At 51.2% G+C, this 16,624-nt stretch overlaps 7 protein-coding genes across 7 annotated transcripts; 3 read left to right on the forward strand and 4 right to left on the reverse strand.

Annotated features, from left to right (window-relative positions):
* Nucleotides 1–2,584: 2,584 nt before the first annotated feature.
* Nucleotides 2,585–4,042, reverse strand: J4E82_005885 (uncharacterized protein; the record flags this gene model as incomplete). Its single annotated transcript, XM_051732145.1, has 1 exon — nucleotides 2,585–4,042. The coding sequence occupies one exon, from the start codon at nucleotides 4,040–4,042 to the stop codon at nucleotides 2,585–2,587; it is 1,458 nt and encodes a 485-aa protein (XP_051588165.1).
* A 254-nt stretch (nucleotides 4,043–4,296) lies between these two features.
* On the forward strand, nucleotides 4,297–4,940 carry J4E82_005886 (uncharacterized protein; the record flags this gene model as incomplete). Its single annotated transcript, XM_051732146.1, has 2 exons — nucleotides 4,297–4,576; nucleotides 4,633–4,940. 2 exons carry the CDS (start codon nucleotides 4,297–4,299, stop codon nucleotides 4,938–4,940), a joined length of 588 nt encoding a protein of 195 aa, XP_051588166.1.
* A 916-nt stretch (nucleotides 4,941–5,856) lies between these two features.
* Nucleotides 5,857–6,911, reverse strand: J4E82_005887 (uncharacterized protein; the record flags this gene model as incomplete). Its single annotated transcript, XM_051732147.1, has 2 exons — nucleotides 5,857–6,632; nucleotides 6,731–6,911. 2 exons carry the CDS (start codon nucleotides 6,909–6,911, stop codon nucleotides 5,857–5,859), a joined length of 957 nt encoding a protein of 318 aa, XP_051588167.1.
* Nucleotides 6,912–8,184: 1,273 nt separating this feature from the next.
* J4E82_005888 (uncharacterized protein) lies at nucleotides 8,185–9,957 on the forward strand (the record flags this gene model as incomplete). The annotated part of the gene is made up of 4 exons (XM_051732148.1): nucleotides 8,185–8,364; nucleotides 8,432–8,563; nucleotides 8,623–9,203; nucleotides 9,258–9,957. 4 exons carry the CDS (start codon nucleotides 8,185–8,187, stop codon nucleotides 9,955–9,957), a joined length of 1,593 nt encoding a protein of 530 aa, XP_051588168.1.
* A 715-nt stretch (nucleotides 9,958–10,672) lies between these two features.
* J4E82_005889 (uncharacterized protein) lies at nucleotides 10,673–12,193 on the reverse strand (the record flags this gene model as incomplete). The annotated part of the gene is made up of 1 exon (XM_051732149.1): nucleotides 10,673–12,193. The coding sequence occupies one exon, from the start codon at nucleotides 12,191–12,193 to the stop codon at nucleotides 10,673–10,675; it is 1,521 nt and encodes a 506-aa protein (XP_051588169.1).
* A 571-nt stretch (nucleotides 12,194–12,764) lies between these two features.
* Nucleotides 12,765–14,082, reverse strand: J4E82_005890 (uncharacterized protein; the record flags this gene model as incomplete). Its single annotated transcript, XM_051732150.1, has 3 exons — nucleotides 12,765–13,652; nucleotides 13,701–13,890; nucleotides 13,937–14,082. The coding sequence occupies 3 exons, from the start codon at nucleotides 14,080–14,082 to the stop codon at nucleotides 12,765–12,767; spliced, it is 1,224 nt and encodes a 407-aa protein (XP_051588170.1).
* Nucleotides 14,083–15,237: 1,155 nt separating this feature from the next.
* J4E82_005891 (uncharacterized protein) lies at nucleotides 15,238–16,384 on the forward strand (the record flags this gene model as incomplete). The annotated part of the gene is made up of 3 exons (XM_051732151.1): nucleotides 15,238–15,592; nucleotides 15,653–16,094; nucleotides 16,180–16,384. 3 exons carry the CDS (start codon nucleotides 15,238–15,240, stop codon nucleotides 16,382–16,384), a joined length of 1,002 nt encoding a protein of 333 aa, XP_051588171.1.
* Nucleotides 16,385–16,624: the final 240 nt, after the last annotated feature.

Genomic DNA, 16,624 nt, shown 5'->3' on the forward strand with positions numbered 1-16,624 from the left:
GCCTTCTCACTCTTCCGCGGCCTCTCTTCTCGCAACATTCTCGCATCTCTATCTCTTGTATAGCGCGGCGTTTATCCCTCTCCCGATTTCCATATTGAATCGTACTTTTCACCAGTCTTCTCCGTCCTGGCGTTAGATCTCCAACATTATTACCCCATTTCAGCTCGGGCGGATATCTTTCTTGCTTGCCTGTTTGCTTCTCACTTCTTTCGCCGGCGTTTTGTGGGCATATTTTTGCTTATCTGTTTCTCTGTTTCTTTCACCTACCAATCTGTCGTAGGTTAACATAATTCGTTCTTGTACATTATCGACGATGACGGAAGTGGGGTAGCTGTAAAGAACGCAGCTTAAACAAGGAAAGAGGAAGTTGTCCCGCTTTGACAATGTCTGCGGGAAGCATGAGCCAGATCATCTATACGTGCTCTGTTTCAAGTGCATAGGAGAGATGGAGATGTTGAGATTCATTTTTATACGGAATTCAAGACGTTATGACTTCAGCTTTGTATTGCCTTTATGCCATGTGACACTATTTACTGGATGTTCGAGTTTGCAATCCCATGTGTTCAGCAAGGGGGTAATATGCTTCATAGGGCTCCGGAGTGTCAAGGCAGCAGAACCTGAGCGGAAGATTGGTAGCCCGAAGCTGGAGGTGGACATGGACTTCCGCTGTTGTAGGCCTCTTCTCAGGTTCTTGGGCGACCATGCTAATGGCCAAATTCGTAATAAGTCCGAGTGTGTAATCATCAACGACCGTGTACGGGGAATCTTTAAGATCAGACGGTAACGCACACAAGTTTTGGCGAGCCCACCCAACTGCTCTGTCCAGGTTTGCATGGAAAGATTCGTCATCACCGTGACCTCGGCGCGCATCCGTAAAGACCTGCAGATCTATACAACACATGACGGTCAGAATCTCGAGGAAAACGCAGCCGAGCGAGAATACATCTGCAGATCGACCTCTTTGTTCGTAGTTATACACTTCAGGTGCACAGTATCTAGGTGTCCGTGAAGTGGGACCATCGGTTTGACTATGGTCCTGTGAAGAGAAAGAACGGGAGAGTCCAAAGTCGGCAATATAGACACACCAAGTGGGGGCGCTGCCATGCTCCACTTGTCGGACGAGTATGTTTTGGGGCTTTATGTCCATGTGTTTTGTAGTATGCTGGTGGATGAAAGCCACAGCCGAAGCGAGGCAGCCTAGTGTTTTATTGAGAGAATATCTGCGTCTCTTCGACATCCACATGTCCATATCCAGTGTGTCTTCTAGGAATTTCCCAAGATGCGTGTCCGCGGCTGGGTACATTAAGATCGAGAAGTTACGACCTTGAAGATAGGTCCCCACAAGCTGAACGATGTGATAATGGCGCAGGTTCTGTAGATGATAGACCTCTTGTAGGGCATCAGCCACAGTCCATCTACGATCGCATCTCATGGTTTTCCGTGCAAGAGCTACCCGACGGCAGAGTACTTTATCGACACTTGCAGACATGGATGACCCTAGATGCGATATGTGCGACAGTGGGATCACATCTGTGGCCGAATAGGTAACGTGCTGGCCCTTGCCGGACCAGTTGAGTTCCTTGTCAAAGGGCTGAATGATCTCTCTCTTGTGAAGACCGAGGTAGTAGTCTTCATGTAGCTGTACAAGTGGTGCCGAGAGTCCAGGTTCAGGCGGCTCATCCTCGCGAATGGTTTCGATCCTCATTGCGGGGCTGTAGCCGCTCGCTGACATATATGCTGGGCTATTGTAGGTTGATTTTGCACTGATAAAAGTGGCAGGACTGCTCGCGGTCATGAAACTTGCTGGGGAACTGAAGTTCGACATGGAAGATTGCTGATAGCCCGAGCTGGAGTTTGATGCACAATGACTTTCCAACACGCCACTTTCGTTTGGTATAAACTTGGACCTATTGGCAGTTCCAAAGGCAGAAGGAAGACCTTCTGAAGAAGATTTCTCGTTGATATCGAGATCGCCGCAATTCTACTCGGTAGCTTTGGTGCACATTTCATCGAGGTTGTTGATTCGCTCCACCTGTTTGCCATTCATTTCACTATCCGCGCAGCCCCAATGCTCTTGGACATCAATTGCAGTCATCCTTTACGTTATCGTTCGCAGGGTCCCGGTCTGAAGAGAGCGTTGGAAACTGTGTTTTTTGAGCTACCAAAATGTAGCCCAAACAAGAGTGACAAGATGAGGCGATGTCACCAGATAGTGGGAAGATGGGTCATAGTCAAGGCGTGGCAGGAGCTGGGGCTGAAGTTATGACCTCCGACACAGCCTCCTATGCACCTTCCTGTAACTCCATCAGGCAAGAGCTAAGCGCACCAATGATCTGACCCAGGATCGACGCCAGCCTTACCAGAAATTGCGAAGGATGCACACATGAAACCCATCGGATCTGAAGATACGTCAACAGAAAGTGAAATGTGAATGGGAGCCGCCATGGCAAGCGAGATAGCGATTGCTCAAATCAGAAGCGAACGAGGTGGCACATGATAATGCGTAGCATAAACGCTGTTCGTAAAAGTCCATGGTATACAAACAGTATTTGTACATATCAACATCTCAGTCATACAACTTCTACTACACGCGCGGCCGGCTATCCGCAGGCTTCTTACTCGAATTGACAAGCGCGCCCCAAGCATCACCACCCGCACTCCTCTCCCTTTGCGCCGCACGGTAGATCTCACTCAGGCCACCACCACTCCGCTTGCGGAACTCCTCCAAGGTCGACTCGACGTAGTCGGCCTCGCCACTACCAGCCTTGGCCTTGATAGCTCGGTCCGCCCTCTCGATAGCAATCTGGTAGTAGGTCCGTCGTTCAGCGTCGATAGCCTCGTTGGTAGAAGCAGTCTCCGCTTCCGCGATAAGAGCAGCATATTCAGCTTTCCGCTCTTTCAGGAAAGCTTCTTCTCCACCGGCTTCTGCTACGCGGGCAAGATGGGCGGCAGCTTTGGATGCATTCCAGGCTTCAATGCCACCAGCTTCGTCGATCATCTTGCGTTTTCGTTGGTTGTAAGCGATCTTCCTGGCTGTATGGTCTTTGATGTTGGGGAGGTTGAATCTTGTCCTGATTTCCTGTAGCTCTGCCTTTGTGAAGCCTGCCTCTTGTTGTTTCCTGACAGACTTGTGCTTGAGGAGTGCGGCTGCCTCTTCGCGCTCCCTGGCTCGTATGAAAGCTAACTTGAGACCTTCCTCCACGCTATCGACGACACCTCGGCTGAGGTAGCGTTCTGCTGCCTTGGTTGCCTTTGTGTATTCGATGGCAGCACGGGACTCAATGTACTTCTCGCGTTTCTCTAGCGCCGCCGGGTCTTCGGCTTCCTCCCCAGCCCACATCTCTTGTCCTTCTGTCTGAGCAAACTCCAAATCCACAGGTGCGCCAGAATTTACGTTCCTGACCAATGTACCCTCAGCTGCCCTTTGCTCAGCCTGCATTTGGAGTGTAGGCCATTGCTTGTCAATTGCGGCTTGATCCAGGCCTAGAGCAGCAGCATCTGCTCGTAACCGCTCGATGACTTCCGGCTTCTGCATGAGTGTCCATCGTAGCGCCCATCCCATAGGTCCAAGCTCTTTGATACGTGCCACATTGTCCTTGAGCAGGTACTCGTCCAGCCCACCCTCGCGATCCATGGTCTTGAGAACCTTGGCGGTGATGCGCAGCTTTATCCTCTTCTTTAATGCAACCGAGTATAGGCTTTTGGAGAGTACATTGGGCTTCCAGTTCCTTCGCGTCTTGGTTTCGGTGTCTTTGGAGACATTATTGCCGAAGCGGATCATCTGCTCGCCGTAGAGACCCTTGTTGGCTTGCTTGAACAACTGCTGGTCGCCATAGGGATATGCGGGGATGTATGCATCTTTGGGGATGACGTTCTTGGGAAGGTGGGAGCCGAGATCACCGCCGCGTCGTCGCTGCAGCGGGTTCTTCACTGCGGGAGTGGGCTCGGACGTCGCGTAGGTTCGGTGTGTCGATTTTGCCGGGCGAGGAGCCAATCTCTGAGTTGGGAGACGGCCAGAGAGTAATTGGCACCGGGGAGGCATGGTGTGTAGTGACGAAGGCAGCGGTGGTGCCGTCGTGATGGATAGGCGATGTGCTCGGTAGTCCGCAAATTCGTGAAGTCTTCAGCACGGACCTCAGCCTTACGTTTAGCTCTACAATTGCGGGCGGAAGTGAACCACGGAACGACATGACTCTCGCTTTCACTTAATTATTACCTGGAAGTAAACTAATTCCCACTATCCGTCTGTTGTAAAATTATTGTCTTCTATTTCTAAGATAATCGTCAACCGCACGTATGGCAGACACTCCCCAACAGCCGTCTACGGCAAACATAGCAGCCGCATGCGCCATACTCGCTGGTGTGACAGGCTACTTTCTGGGACAAGCAAAGTCACTTGGTCTCTTCGGGGGCAGCCCAGTCTCTCAGCCAACAAAGTCTGAGAAAGAGGAAGCAGAAGATTCAGAAGATGAGTCAAGCGACGAAGACGACGACAGCACGCCTGCAGAGTTCCCAGGTCACAACGAGGAGTGCAAGATGGTATTGGTAGTACGAACGGATCTCGGCATGACTAAAGGTACTGCAAATCTTTACACATAATTACTATCTACAAGATATCTAACCATGAAATAGGCAAGATTGGCGCACAATGCGGGCACGCAACACTGGCCTGCTACAAACACTTCCTCAAGCACTCGCCCGAGTCGACGCTACTACGACGCTGGGAACGTATGGGTCAAGCGAAAGTGGCGTTGCAAGTCAAGAGCGAGGAAGAGTTGGAACTATTGCAGGCGCAAGCACTAAGCCTAGGGTTAGTGGCACACATTATACACGATGCGGGACGGACACAAATCGCGAGCGGAAGTGCAACGGTGCTAGGTATCGGCCCTGCACCTAAGGGCGTCATAGATCAGGTTACTGGGCATCTCAAGTTGTTGTAAAGAATCCTCCCGCGGAAAGCTGCGCGTGTCCTTGTCAACCAACGCCGTGAAACCGGTTGAAAGGGCCTGACGACGCCACGTCTCGATATATGACTCGTGGCACATACTACTGAGATCATTGAAGCAACAGTCGTGAAGCATCAATAGGTCATGAGTGTGAAAGCATGGGAATTCGAGACGAGATTGCATCATGCACGACTGCGATTGACATTGACCCGGGATTCTTCGCCGAAAAGAACAGTAAATTTTACGCAAGACGAATGTGGCGGTGGGCACGTAACGCGTATGCGGGTGCGCTCTTCACCGTACGCGCTATCCACCAGAGACGGGAACAGACGAGAACGCGAGGCGTATCTTGCTGTTGAGCAACGCGTGTTGTCGAGATATTACTGCTGGTAGCCGTGTAACAGGTCCTGACTGCCCAACGAATGCTGGCTGCCATGTGCGCATGATTGATGGAATTCCGCGCGTCTGGAAAAGGGATCTGCAGGTCTCGTGATATCAAAGCAATCAAACAGCGTAGAATAATGATGTGCATGAAGCCCACGCAGTGCAAGCGCGTACAATGTGTAGAAGGAGGTTGATGTACGCTTTCTCCGCGGAACGTGTCACAAGGTATGACGTGCATACACTAGCCAACTTCCCGTAGTAATGGTGATCCATGAACAGTTGCTATGTCACCCAATAGGAGCGACTTCAGAGATATGTTGCTGATTTGTTTTCCCTCACGTGAACACTGAGATGGGTGCGATGTTCGTTCGTCCCAGACTGTGGCGTAGTGTCAAGGCATTGACTGGTTCGTTGGGAAGTCACGGCGTACCTGGGTAGGACTGAGTGGAGCGCTGCATCGAAAAGGAGCCGGGTACGAAGGCGTCCGTCATACCATTATTCTATCGACGCCAAAGATGGCACAGTTTTATGCAACCTCAGCACCTCTCCACCAGCTTGTAGCGCCTAGGACAAATACTACTACCATAGCGTCGCTCACAACTGTACTGTAGATGACGCTGTACCTGCCTACAGTCCGCACATAGCCTGAATATGGCGCCGGCAAGATTCCAGCCACTGTGCTGAGGATACCGCTCCCCTGCAATTGGCCCCTTTCGATGAAATAGCGCGAGGACTGTAAGACAACCTCAAAAGTCGCAAAGAGGTAGAAGAAGTGCGCAAAGTTCTGGGCCGGAGTGGATTGGGAGGTCCAGTCATCGTCGAGTACATTATCGCGTGACAGTTTGGTTCCAGTAAAGGGGGTTTGCAGGATAATGTAGACGGCAAGACCAAACGAGAAGACAGAGTGTACTAACCGCCAGATCCAGGCCGAAGATTGCTCTGGTGACGGCTCAGAGGCACCGCCACCACCCTGCATCGCAGAGAACATATTGGCAAGATTAGGTGGCAGACCGCCAGGTGGCGCACCGGCTTGACCTGGAGCACCAGGCATGCCAGGCATACCGCCGGCCCCAGCGCCCATCATCTGCTGCAGCATAGCCATCATAGGATCCTGCGATGCATCGGAGCCGGGCCCGGGGCCGAATGGGCCAGACTGGTTTCCCTCGAAAGCAAAGGGGGACGGGAGACGAGGCTGCGAGGCGGGCGCGTAGTGGTGCTGTGAGATATCCACCTCGTCTGGATCTGGAGTAGCCGTGCCAGAGGCAGCGGGTGTGAACTGGGATGGGGTAGAGGCTGGTTTGACTAGAACGCGATTAGCCGTGCCTTCATACGCTGTTGTAGGACGGAGCTAGAATTGACCATGTGGAGACTAATCTGCTGGAAGGGGGGAGCATGTTTACCTGGCACATCTTTCTCAATTTCCTTGAGGTCTTTTGGTGGGCCGCCTTGCAGAGCAGTGATCTGTTGAAGACGAGAGGCACCACTTTTGGCGGCTAGACGCTCTCTCCGCAATCTGGCCTTAGTCTGGGCAGGCGACTCGCCAGGCAGTGCGCTATTTGTGGAAGCGGGGGAGTCAGCCATGGCTGTAGTGGTGGCGTGAAGTCAAGAGTTGAGTTGTCGTCGCGGTAGCTGATGATCGTAATTGCAGCTCGCGCGCTTGTCTGGAGGGGCTGAGGTCATGGCTTGGCACCTGTCTAGTGGAAAGGCTACGGAGCTTTGTAGAGGCCCCGCTAGTGCCGGTACTGTCTGCAACTACCACGACTCCTGCTAACCGCTTATTTGATCACGACATCGTCGTGAGCCTGTGAGCCCGGCAATCAGGTTCACCACCCTCCTTTGTACGCGCGGTACGGGCCGTGTCATTTCATCTGCCGGCTTCTTCCCATCGCGCCTGCTGACAAGTGGTACTGCTCTGTCCCGGAATCGAGTCGCTGAATTTTGCGACTCTCTTGTGAGCAATGCAGCCCAAAGGTCTCGGCCGATGCGAGTTTGGTTGTTTTTTCCAACATACGAGAAAGCTAATGCAGTACTTGCGTGCAGTACCACACATGTGCATGCCCACTTGCAGCTTCTGGGATTATGGCTTGTCCCAGGGGTCGGGACCGTGGAAGGGGGTAAGCTAGCGATCCTTGTAGACTCGCCTTCTTGAATTGTATACTGGCCCATAATCCTCGCAAGTGCAGGATAGACTATTGTGTTCCAATAACCCTATCAGGAACAGATCTTCGCTGGCCACGAGCTATCATCTCAAGTTGTTACACTGACAAGCTGAGTCTCTAAACCCACCTAAGAAATTCGTCCCGAATGGCAATACAGCACCGAGAGCCTACCATTGTTGCTCCACTACCTTTCTGACGCTGGCATCATGCTATTGTCTCTTCACCGACCCCTTTTGCTGCTCCAAATCGTATGCATGCGACCGGAACTATGTCCCGCCATGGATTGCAAGCACGCGCCACAAGCGTCATCCATTCACTAAGAGCGCTGCACGCAAGCCAGAGATGAGGGGTTTCTCAACAAAGGCAACGTCGAAACGCATCATAGGCATAAACCTACGTCGAATCACGATATCAAACCTAGTGCTGTTCGAATGAGCGTAGCGGGATTCTCCATATTTACTGGAGACCCACTTCAGCCCCATCCTTGCTGCCGTTGTAACATAGTATACATCGCTCCTGCTTAGACGGCGAGGCGAGCGGCAGCACTTTCCATTGGGCTACGCAACAGTGTGACAAGCTCGATAAACAAATTCCCTAGATGCGGAAATTATTTCTAGCACCAATCTCTTCCCATCTCAAATTCAATCACGTCCCTGCTTTCCACACAACCTCTCCTCACACACACATACGCAGGCATGTTCGCTCCCAAGACCATAGCCAGGAGCCAGCCTCTCCGACCAGGCTTTACCCACGCAACGCGATCACTACAGCATTGCAAAGCCCAGTCGACCTTCGCAGGCCAGAAGCCCTACTGGAACCATATACAGCCTTGGAAAGATGTCTCCAATGATGAGTTCATATCCTACCGGTGGCAGGTACGTTCACCGCCAACCTTGTTCTACTACGACCATACACAGCTTATTCTGATACTGATTGTCACAGCTTCGCAATACCGTATCCGACAAGCACAAGCTTTACCAGTTTCTCAATGCTGCCTTGCCTGACAAACTAGTCCGCTCGCAGCATTCTCAATTTCAAAAGATTCGTACCAAGGATCACTTCATCGAGGACGCTGTATGTGACTTTATAGCTGGTCTTACCTCGTACATATGTCGATGTTGACCTATGTACAGATCGCAGCCATCAAGTTGGCGCCCATGGCTATCCGTCTAACACCACATGTACTCTCATTAGTTGATTGGAAAAATGCTGTGGACGATCCCATCCGGAGACAGTTTCTTCCTCTCCGAAGTGGCATAATCCCCGACCACAAGAACATGGAACTGGACTCTTTACACGAAGAAGCAGACAGTCCTGTACCTGGCCTAGTACATCGATACCCCGGAAGAGCCTTGTTTTTGGCCACATCGATTTGTCCTGTATACTGTCGCTTCTGCACACGTTCGTATGCAGTCGGCGGAAACACAGACACTGTGTCGAAGAAACCCCAGAAGCCGAGCCGGAAGCGATGGGAAGTAGTTTTCGAGCATATCGCCAACGATAACTCTCTCGAAGACATTGTTGTTTCCGGAGGTGACGCCTATTTCTTACAACCTGAGCATATTGAAGAGATTGGCGAGAGGCTTCTCAACATTCCACATATCAAACGAGTCCGATTCGCTTCAAAGGGGCTTGCTGTGGCCCCTGGTCGGATACTCGACAACTCTGATCCGTGGGTTGATAGCTTGATCAAAGTGTCCAACAAAGGGCGAAAGTGAGTCTGGCGGTTGTCACTCTGACTATGACGTTTACTGACAGCAACCATCAGCATGGGGAAGCAAGTATGTCTCCATACCCACATCAACCACGCGAATGAGATCACATGGATAACGGAGTTGGCCGCGAACAAGCTCTTCAAGCATGGCGTCATTGTTCGCAATCAGGCTGTCTTGTTGAAAGGTGTCAACGATGATTTTGAGGCGCTCTCGGATCTTATTAAGAAGCTCTCAAACATCAACATACAGCCATACTATATCTATCAATGCGATATGGTACAGGGCATCGAAGACCTCCGGACGCCTCTCAGCAAGATCATCACCCTGGACAAAGAACTCCGAGGGACCTTATCCGGGTTCATGATGCCATCATTTGTCATTGACCTCCCTGGAGGCGGTGGAAAACGTCTTGTTTCCACCTATGAGACGTACGAGGACGGTGTTGCCGAGTACAAAGCGCCTGGTCTTCCAGGTACCAAAGGCACGAGGACATACACTTACTTTGATCCGAAGCCTGTAGAGTCATCAGTGCTAGAGGAATTCCGACAAGACCAGTTCCAGGCCCTCGAGAGAGGCGAAACGCTCGAACAGTTCTTTGCTAAGTCACCTGATCCACCGATTCCCACTGGACCGATGTTGCCTACACCGAAAGAACCTCTCCAGCCATACCCAGGAATGATGGTGGCACGACCCAAGCACTGGGTACCTGGAGCGGAGGTGCATTCAGCATACGCGCGACCCCATGACATCTAGCTGGTATGGTCGTTAACAGGAGCGCCTCGAATGATACGAATTCACCACATCCTAACCACCAAAAGTCATTCTGAATGTCAAAGCGAGGCGCCTTCGAACTTAGATATACATCGACGACGAGACGGCCAAATTTCATTCATGGCCGCTATCCAAGATCGTTCCTGGGTCCAATCCGACCTCGAACTTGGCTGACGGTCTCCTGCCACTTTATCAAGTCCAATTCCACTTCGCTGTATTACCCATCCTTCCAAATTCCCTTTACCACTCGTTTCATATACGATTACTGTGCAGCAGGCAATGCACAAAAGTTCGGATACGTGTTCAGCAATTATATCCTCGTTTTTTTCTCTTACCATCGGTTTACCAATGTTTCGCCCACAATGGCGTCACTAGAACATCATAAATATGGTTCCAAAATATTTCGGTTGTAAGATAAATGTTTATCCATGAATATATGCAAGTTACAATCACTGCGTGTTCAAAGACTTATCAAGAGGAGCTGCAGATTGCGGTAGTAGCATGCGTAGGCCCAGAAGTAAAACACTATGATTGAAGACAATAAAACACCAATGTACGAAGAACTAAAATCCTCAAGCATATCCGCGCTATGACAGACAAACTTCAACGCCTCCAGAGTTGATCATTATGCGTCTTCATTGGGGTTTGTGAGAAGTACTCTCTACTCTTACTGATTAGTGGTATCGATAAAAGACCTCTACTTCCTCAGATCATCCGACAGTCCCTTTGCCAGAGAAGCCGCAGTCTTCAGTCCTGTTCCTGGCCTGACTTCACCAACCCACATACTCTCCGCGTCACCATCGATACCTTTCCTTGCCTTCTCAAAAGACTCCTCGATCTTGCTTCTCAAGCCGCCTTCCTCATCAACGCCTGTGTCTTTGCCCCAAAGCTCCAAAGCTCTCTCCATGTCGCCACAGGCAAAGATGTATTCACCCAAAGCCATGTGTACAGTACCCAGCGCATACCACGTCTGTGCCTTTTCGCGATCGGTGAAGAAGGTGGGTTTGTTCGGCGGAATGAGCTCGACAGGAAGCGAGTGGAACCAAGGATTCGACGCCGGAGACGGAGAATCCTGTGCCAGACTCAGCGCTTTCGAAACCGAAGTCTCTGCCAGCAGAAGATCGCGTGCCGCCTTCCTAATCTCCTCCGTCGGGTTCTGTGTCCTTAACCAATGCTTACTGGTTGTAAGACCCCTCAGCGGAATAGACAAACTGATACCCAGCCCAAGTTCCGTCCGCCAGCGCAGTCGTTGAACGGACTTGTTGAAGTCATCTTCCTGCGAATGCAGCGTCTCAGCATGCGTCAAGTACCCATACGTCAACGCAATAATAGTAGCGTGCGCATACTCATTCGCCAACTGATACTTCTCCTTCTCCCTGGCCTCATCCGCCAAATCACACAACTCTGTTACACTCTGCAGATAGCCGTCTGCCGTGAAGCTCTCGCCCATCATATTGTTCTGCAGGCCCTCCGCATACCGAGGTAAGAGGTTCTTGCCATCAACTTCCACCTTGCCGAACCCGCTCAACAAACGGAAAAGCTCCAGTAGATCCCCCTGTAGCTTTGATACAGGGAAACTGTATGTGTTCACAACGTTTAGGAAGAGACTGCGACCTTGTGCCCATGTCTTCGTCGCTCTGCTCGCTTGGTCCAAGAAATTGATCAATCGAGGCAGATACTGAGCGGGAAACATGACTGAAGCACGTTTCTGACTGCTGTTCTTCTCCACGAGAACAACCTCGAGGGCATGGCGTGTAGCCTTTTCAACTAGGTCGCCCTTGGATGTTGAGAAGAGTAAGCCCGAGTCTTCGAGTAGCGTCTTTGCATGTCGTGCGTCGCTTGTGTAAACATCTAATCGTACCCAGAGGTTCTTCTCGTAGAAGTAGGAGAGAGCATCCTTGCTTATCTCTTTGTTAATGGTAAAGAGAGCCGTGTTGACTGGGAAAGGGCTGCGCGAGGCTGAGAAGGATAAGATGCCATCTTCTTTGGAGATGGTGTGGGTGTAGGAGACATTTGGCTTGCCAAGGTTGACGAGTTCGGCGTCGAGACAGTGCTTGTAGATGTTGTTGCGGACGGACGGAGGAAGGTCTGTGAGCCCGAGAGGTCGCTTACGCGCTGTTTGGTTGATTGACGCCGCTTTCATCTTGGCTTCAAGACTACTCGCCGTGGCTTCCATTGAGTCGCGTTTCTCCGCCGGCATTGGGGCCGCGGTTGCCATGGTCGGAGTTGGGCGGTTGAAACTGCTTCAAATCGTGTCAGCAGGTTTGATTCAGCTTTTGTCATGTTTTGTAACAGACTCCTGGGATAGCTTTACTTTTGCTTTTGTAACTTGTTCGTTTGTTCCTAACCTCGTAATAAAATGTAATTGATGTTGGTGGTATTGCTAGCAAGCTTCAGGCAGCTCTAGAATTCGACAGGGTCAAGCTTCAGCTCAACGCGACCAAGAAGAAGCAATCAATTAGCATGGATGAACAGCTCTACTCATCCAAGCAAGCATGAGCTCCATTGCGGGGTTTTATAGCTATCCCCAGCTGCAGAGGGGTGCCTGTCATCAAGTGCGGGGAAGCAAGGATACATGTGGGTATCAACAGCACGCGTGCATGCGGATCCGAACGCGTTCCGCTCATTCTCATAAGGTTCTTGGCTATATAACTACACAGCTAAAGTACATCCGTAGTGCTGATTGTATGCGCACGTGAAAGGTGCGGGGAACCTTCTAGTCCCTCCAATCGGCCGCCAGGTCACCTCCGCAAGGTTGAGCCTCATCATTAGGTACATATCCGACCGATCTACTCTACAAAGGCTGTAAACGCCTTGAGCTGCTTAGTAGCCTTGAACTCTAACTCCACATCTGGCGCGACAAAGAAAATATAACCTGCGCTCAGCTTGTATTCCTTGCCGTTGCCCTTCATGGTACCCTCGCCTTCTGTTACGATCATGACACTGGGTCCGCCAAGCGACCGGATGGCCTCGGAATCACCATCGCCCACGGTTGTAGCCAGCATGCTGAACTCGCTTAGAGGAGGCGCGTAGAGTTGCGTCTTGCCGTTTTTGCTTCCATCGAAAGGTTTCGCTGGTAGGATAGCCTCCTTGGCATCATGTGGCGTGAAAGTCAAAGAAGAGCAGAACATGTCGACGTTGTCACGGTCAGCACGCGGGCAGAAGCCGGTGTTCAAAACGTTGTTCGATCGGGCCATGCACTCGATGATATCACCGGAGAGATATGCGTGAATGCCGTCGGCGGGGATGTAGATGCTGTCACCAGCCTTGAGCTGGAGGTAGTTCATGGTGACGAGGGCAACAAGAGTTCCGTTGTCCGCCTTGTCGTACTGCTCAGCCAAACGTGGAATCATGTCGGGGATATAGCTGTGTTCGCCGAATTGCTCCTTGGGAATCTTCATCAGCGCGTCGTTGGTCTTGCGTACGGCATCCTCAGAGGCCAAGAGCATTTCCCTGACAACGTGCTTTAGAGTCTGATCATCGAACTCGGGCTTCTTGACCTCTGGAAGGAAAGCTTGAAGAGGTGGCAGCTGCATCAGTTGCTCGATGTCTTTGAGTTGCTTGAAGCCGCAGAAAGCTTCAAAGTCGCCCAGAGCCAACGCGATCTCTGGCTTGTGGTTCGGGTCTGTGAATTGATCTGGGTTCTTTGCATGCAGCTTCGAAGCCAAATCCTTGTTCTATAATTGTGTTAACGATAGGAATGGTAATGTAGAAACGAAACGTACTGGATGCAATTGCAGTGGTAGGGCCTTTGCTATTGACAGGACCTTGGGTAGGTATGGCAGCTTTGTGTGGTTGAACTTGTCGGCAGTCTTCTTTCCAACGAGCTCATCAGGATGCCTTTCGAGCACCTTTTGAAGATCCTCGCCGGTCTCTAGGACATATGAGGGCAATTCAGGATATGTGCCCATCCACCTGTGGAATGTTAGATGGCATTCGGTCATATCGTCAGAAAACTTACATCTCTGCATAGCTTGTGTTCTCGTCAAGCTTGAAGTCTGTGCCTGGAGTCTTCTCGCACAAGGTCGCAGCGAGCGACTTTGAGCCTTGCTTGCCCCAGGGATACTGGTTGCAGTCGCATTTCAGTTGCATAACCTTTTCAACCATGATTGCGGTTTGTTGTGTATTGGTAGATTAGATGGATTAGGATGAAGTGTAGTTAGAGTTATGACTCGTGAGTTGGAAATGGATGTGAATAGATGCTGGGAAGATGGCGATCTTTCGCACTTTTCATATGGGTTTTGTCTCTTTACTGTGACAGGTAGCCGACGTCATAGCGGGTAACGCAGAAGTAGCTGCAAAGCTATGAGCGTCTGATATTAGCAAGCAAGCGTCACATCGCAGATTGATAAGAATATTGCTTGGCAACTGTACCGAGCTTCCGCTTTAGCTGCGGGTCTCTCAGCTGGACTTTTCCATCACTCGAGGTGTTGATACAGAAGTTCGCGAGTCTTGGCATGTGTGCCTTGAAGACGTCGTGGTAATCACGCTCTACGTGATGTATCAGCATACCCAATAAGTGTACCTGTTTTCCCATTCTATAGATTTCGAGAAATGCTTCTTCCGCGCAGCGCATACATGGTCAACTCATCGCGGGTGAAAGTCGGCGAATACGAGCGTCTTCGCAACGAGGCCAACCAGCGTCAGCTTCTGGATCCCGTATCGACCGACTCCGCTTAGTAGTCGCGAGTACCAAGGCCGTAATGTGTCTATTTCTGAGACGATTGTTAGGCTGACAATGCTGTTGTATGCGACAGGTTGACGATGCCGGGCTCGAAACGGAGTTAGGGCAACGTGGAGGAGTTGCACCATGTGCAAGCGTGGCGTTGAGCAGTAGAGCTAACAAGGCCAGAAGCATCAACAATTGACAAGTAGGTCGATTCCGACTGTCAAAAGGCACATGGCTGCTCATGGAAGCGCGACTGCGCATTCTCAGTGCCCCCTGCCTGCGGCCGCTAAGGCAAGGTCCCTCCTGCCAAGGCCTCCAGGGCTATCGTATCGCATCCCATGTCGTCGCGTGTACTTTAGGAATTTCGTCCCTTTCTGCGACCGCACAGCAGCCCCCGTCCCTCAGCTGTGCCTTATTCTATTGCATAGGCTGCTAAACCGTGTTCCCGTCAGCAATGGTGTCGTAACGATTTCGACGCCATATCCCTTCTTCTTCAACCTCACGATCTACACGTCGCATCTCCCGCTTCGCTTCACCCAACCGCAATTGCGATCACTAGTGATCTCCCCGACCACGGACGCTTATCACACACCATGCATTTCGCCATGCCCCCGAGGAAGACATCGCGACCACCGCCATATGCAGCCCGCAACCAGAGCGGTGGAATTGCGCTACCGCCTGCACTCAAGAACCTCCTACGAAGCAGGGCAGGACGACTGATTGTCGGCGGCATACTGGGCTTCTTTGTCCTGATATGGATGCTGAGTGGCAGTGGCGGGACTAGCAGGGCCAAGTCTAAAGTTGGAGGTTGGACAGCAGCAAATATCCCAAAGCCGAACATCGGGAGCGGACCGCCTGTGGTGGTGGTGACGGTTATAGACCCCAAGACCGATCCAGTATGGATGCAAAAAATCAAGAGCAATAGGGAGGAATACGCCAAACGACACGGTACGTCATGAGCCTCTGCAACACACATCGCATTAGATCCCTACTCACAACCACTCTCAGGCTACCTAACCTTCTTCCCCACCAACGACCAATACCCCATCTCCAACTCGCCTGCCTCCTGGTCGCGCGTCCCCGGCATCCGCCACGCCATGACCCTCTATCCCACCTCAACCTTTTTCTGGTACCTCGACTCCAGCGCCCTCATCATGAACACTGCTCTCCCCATCCACACCCACCTGCTCACTCCCGCCAAACTCGAAACCCACATGATCACCAACGCACCCGTCGTGCCGCCAGACAGCGTCATCAAGACCTTTGGCAACCTCAAGGGCGACAGAATAGATTTCGTCGTTACACAGGACAAAGATGGACTGGCGCCGAGTAGCTTTGTTGTGAGGAACGGGGAGTGGGCAAAGTTCTTCTTGGATGCTTGGTTCGATCCTATTTACCGAAGTTACAACTTTCAGAAGGCCGAAAGCCATGCTTTGGAGCATATTGTCCAGTGAGTTTTCTCCTCCTATATCCGCGTTCGAAGAATGAGCTGCGTAACGCTACAAGGACATGATCGCTGACTGTCAAACCTTTAGATGGCATGGAACCATCCTTGCTAAACTAGCCATGGTACCACAGAACCTCCTCAATGCCTACGCGACCGGACCCGCGGCTGAGAAGGATGGTCAGTACAAGGACGGAGATCTTGTAGCAAACTTCCCTGGCTGCGATAAGGATGGCAAGACTTGCGCAAAGGAACAAGAAGCATTTTGGGCTGTTCTTGAGCAGGGCAAGAACTAGGAGCAAAGTGCATAGGAATATTGCTTCGAAAGATTGGTCGCCTTCTGATAAGGAACACTTTGCAACGCAAGAAGAACAGGTAGAGGTTTGGAGTAGATTTGTATTGGAAAGGTAAAGATCGATATTGGAGTATGGCGTACGAACTTGCACTGTCCCGAGGACCAGAGATGTCGATTCTACGCATCATGGAATCATGTTGCGTGGAACATGATTAACATTAAACGTTGAAAAGTACAACTA

This window comes from Alternaria postmessia (assembly GCF_024291825.1).
Source record: "Alternaria postmessia strain BMP 2775 chromosome Unknown scaffold_32, whole genome shotgun sequence".
In the NCBI taxonomy this organism is placed as follows: Eukaryota; Fungi; Ascomycota; class Dothideomycetes; order Pleosporales; family Pleosporaceae; genus Alternaria; species Alternaria postmessia.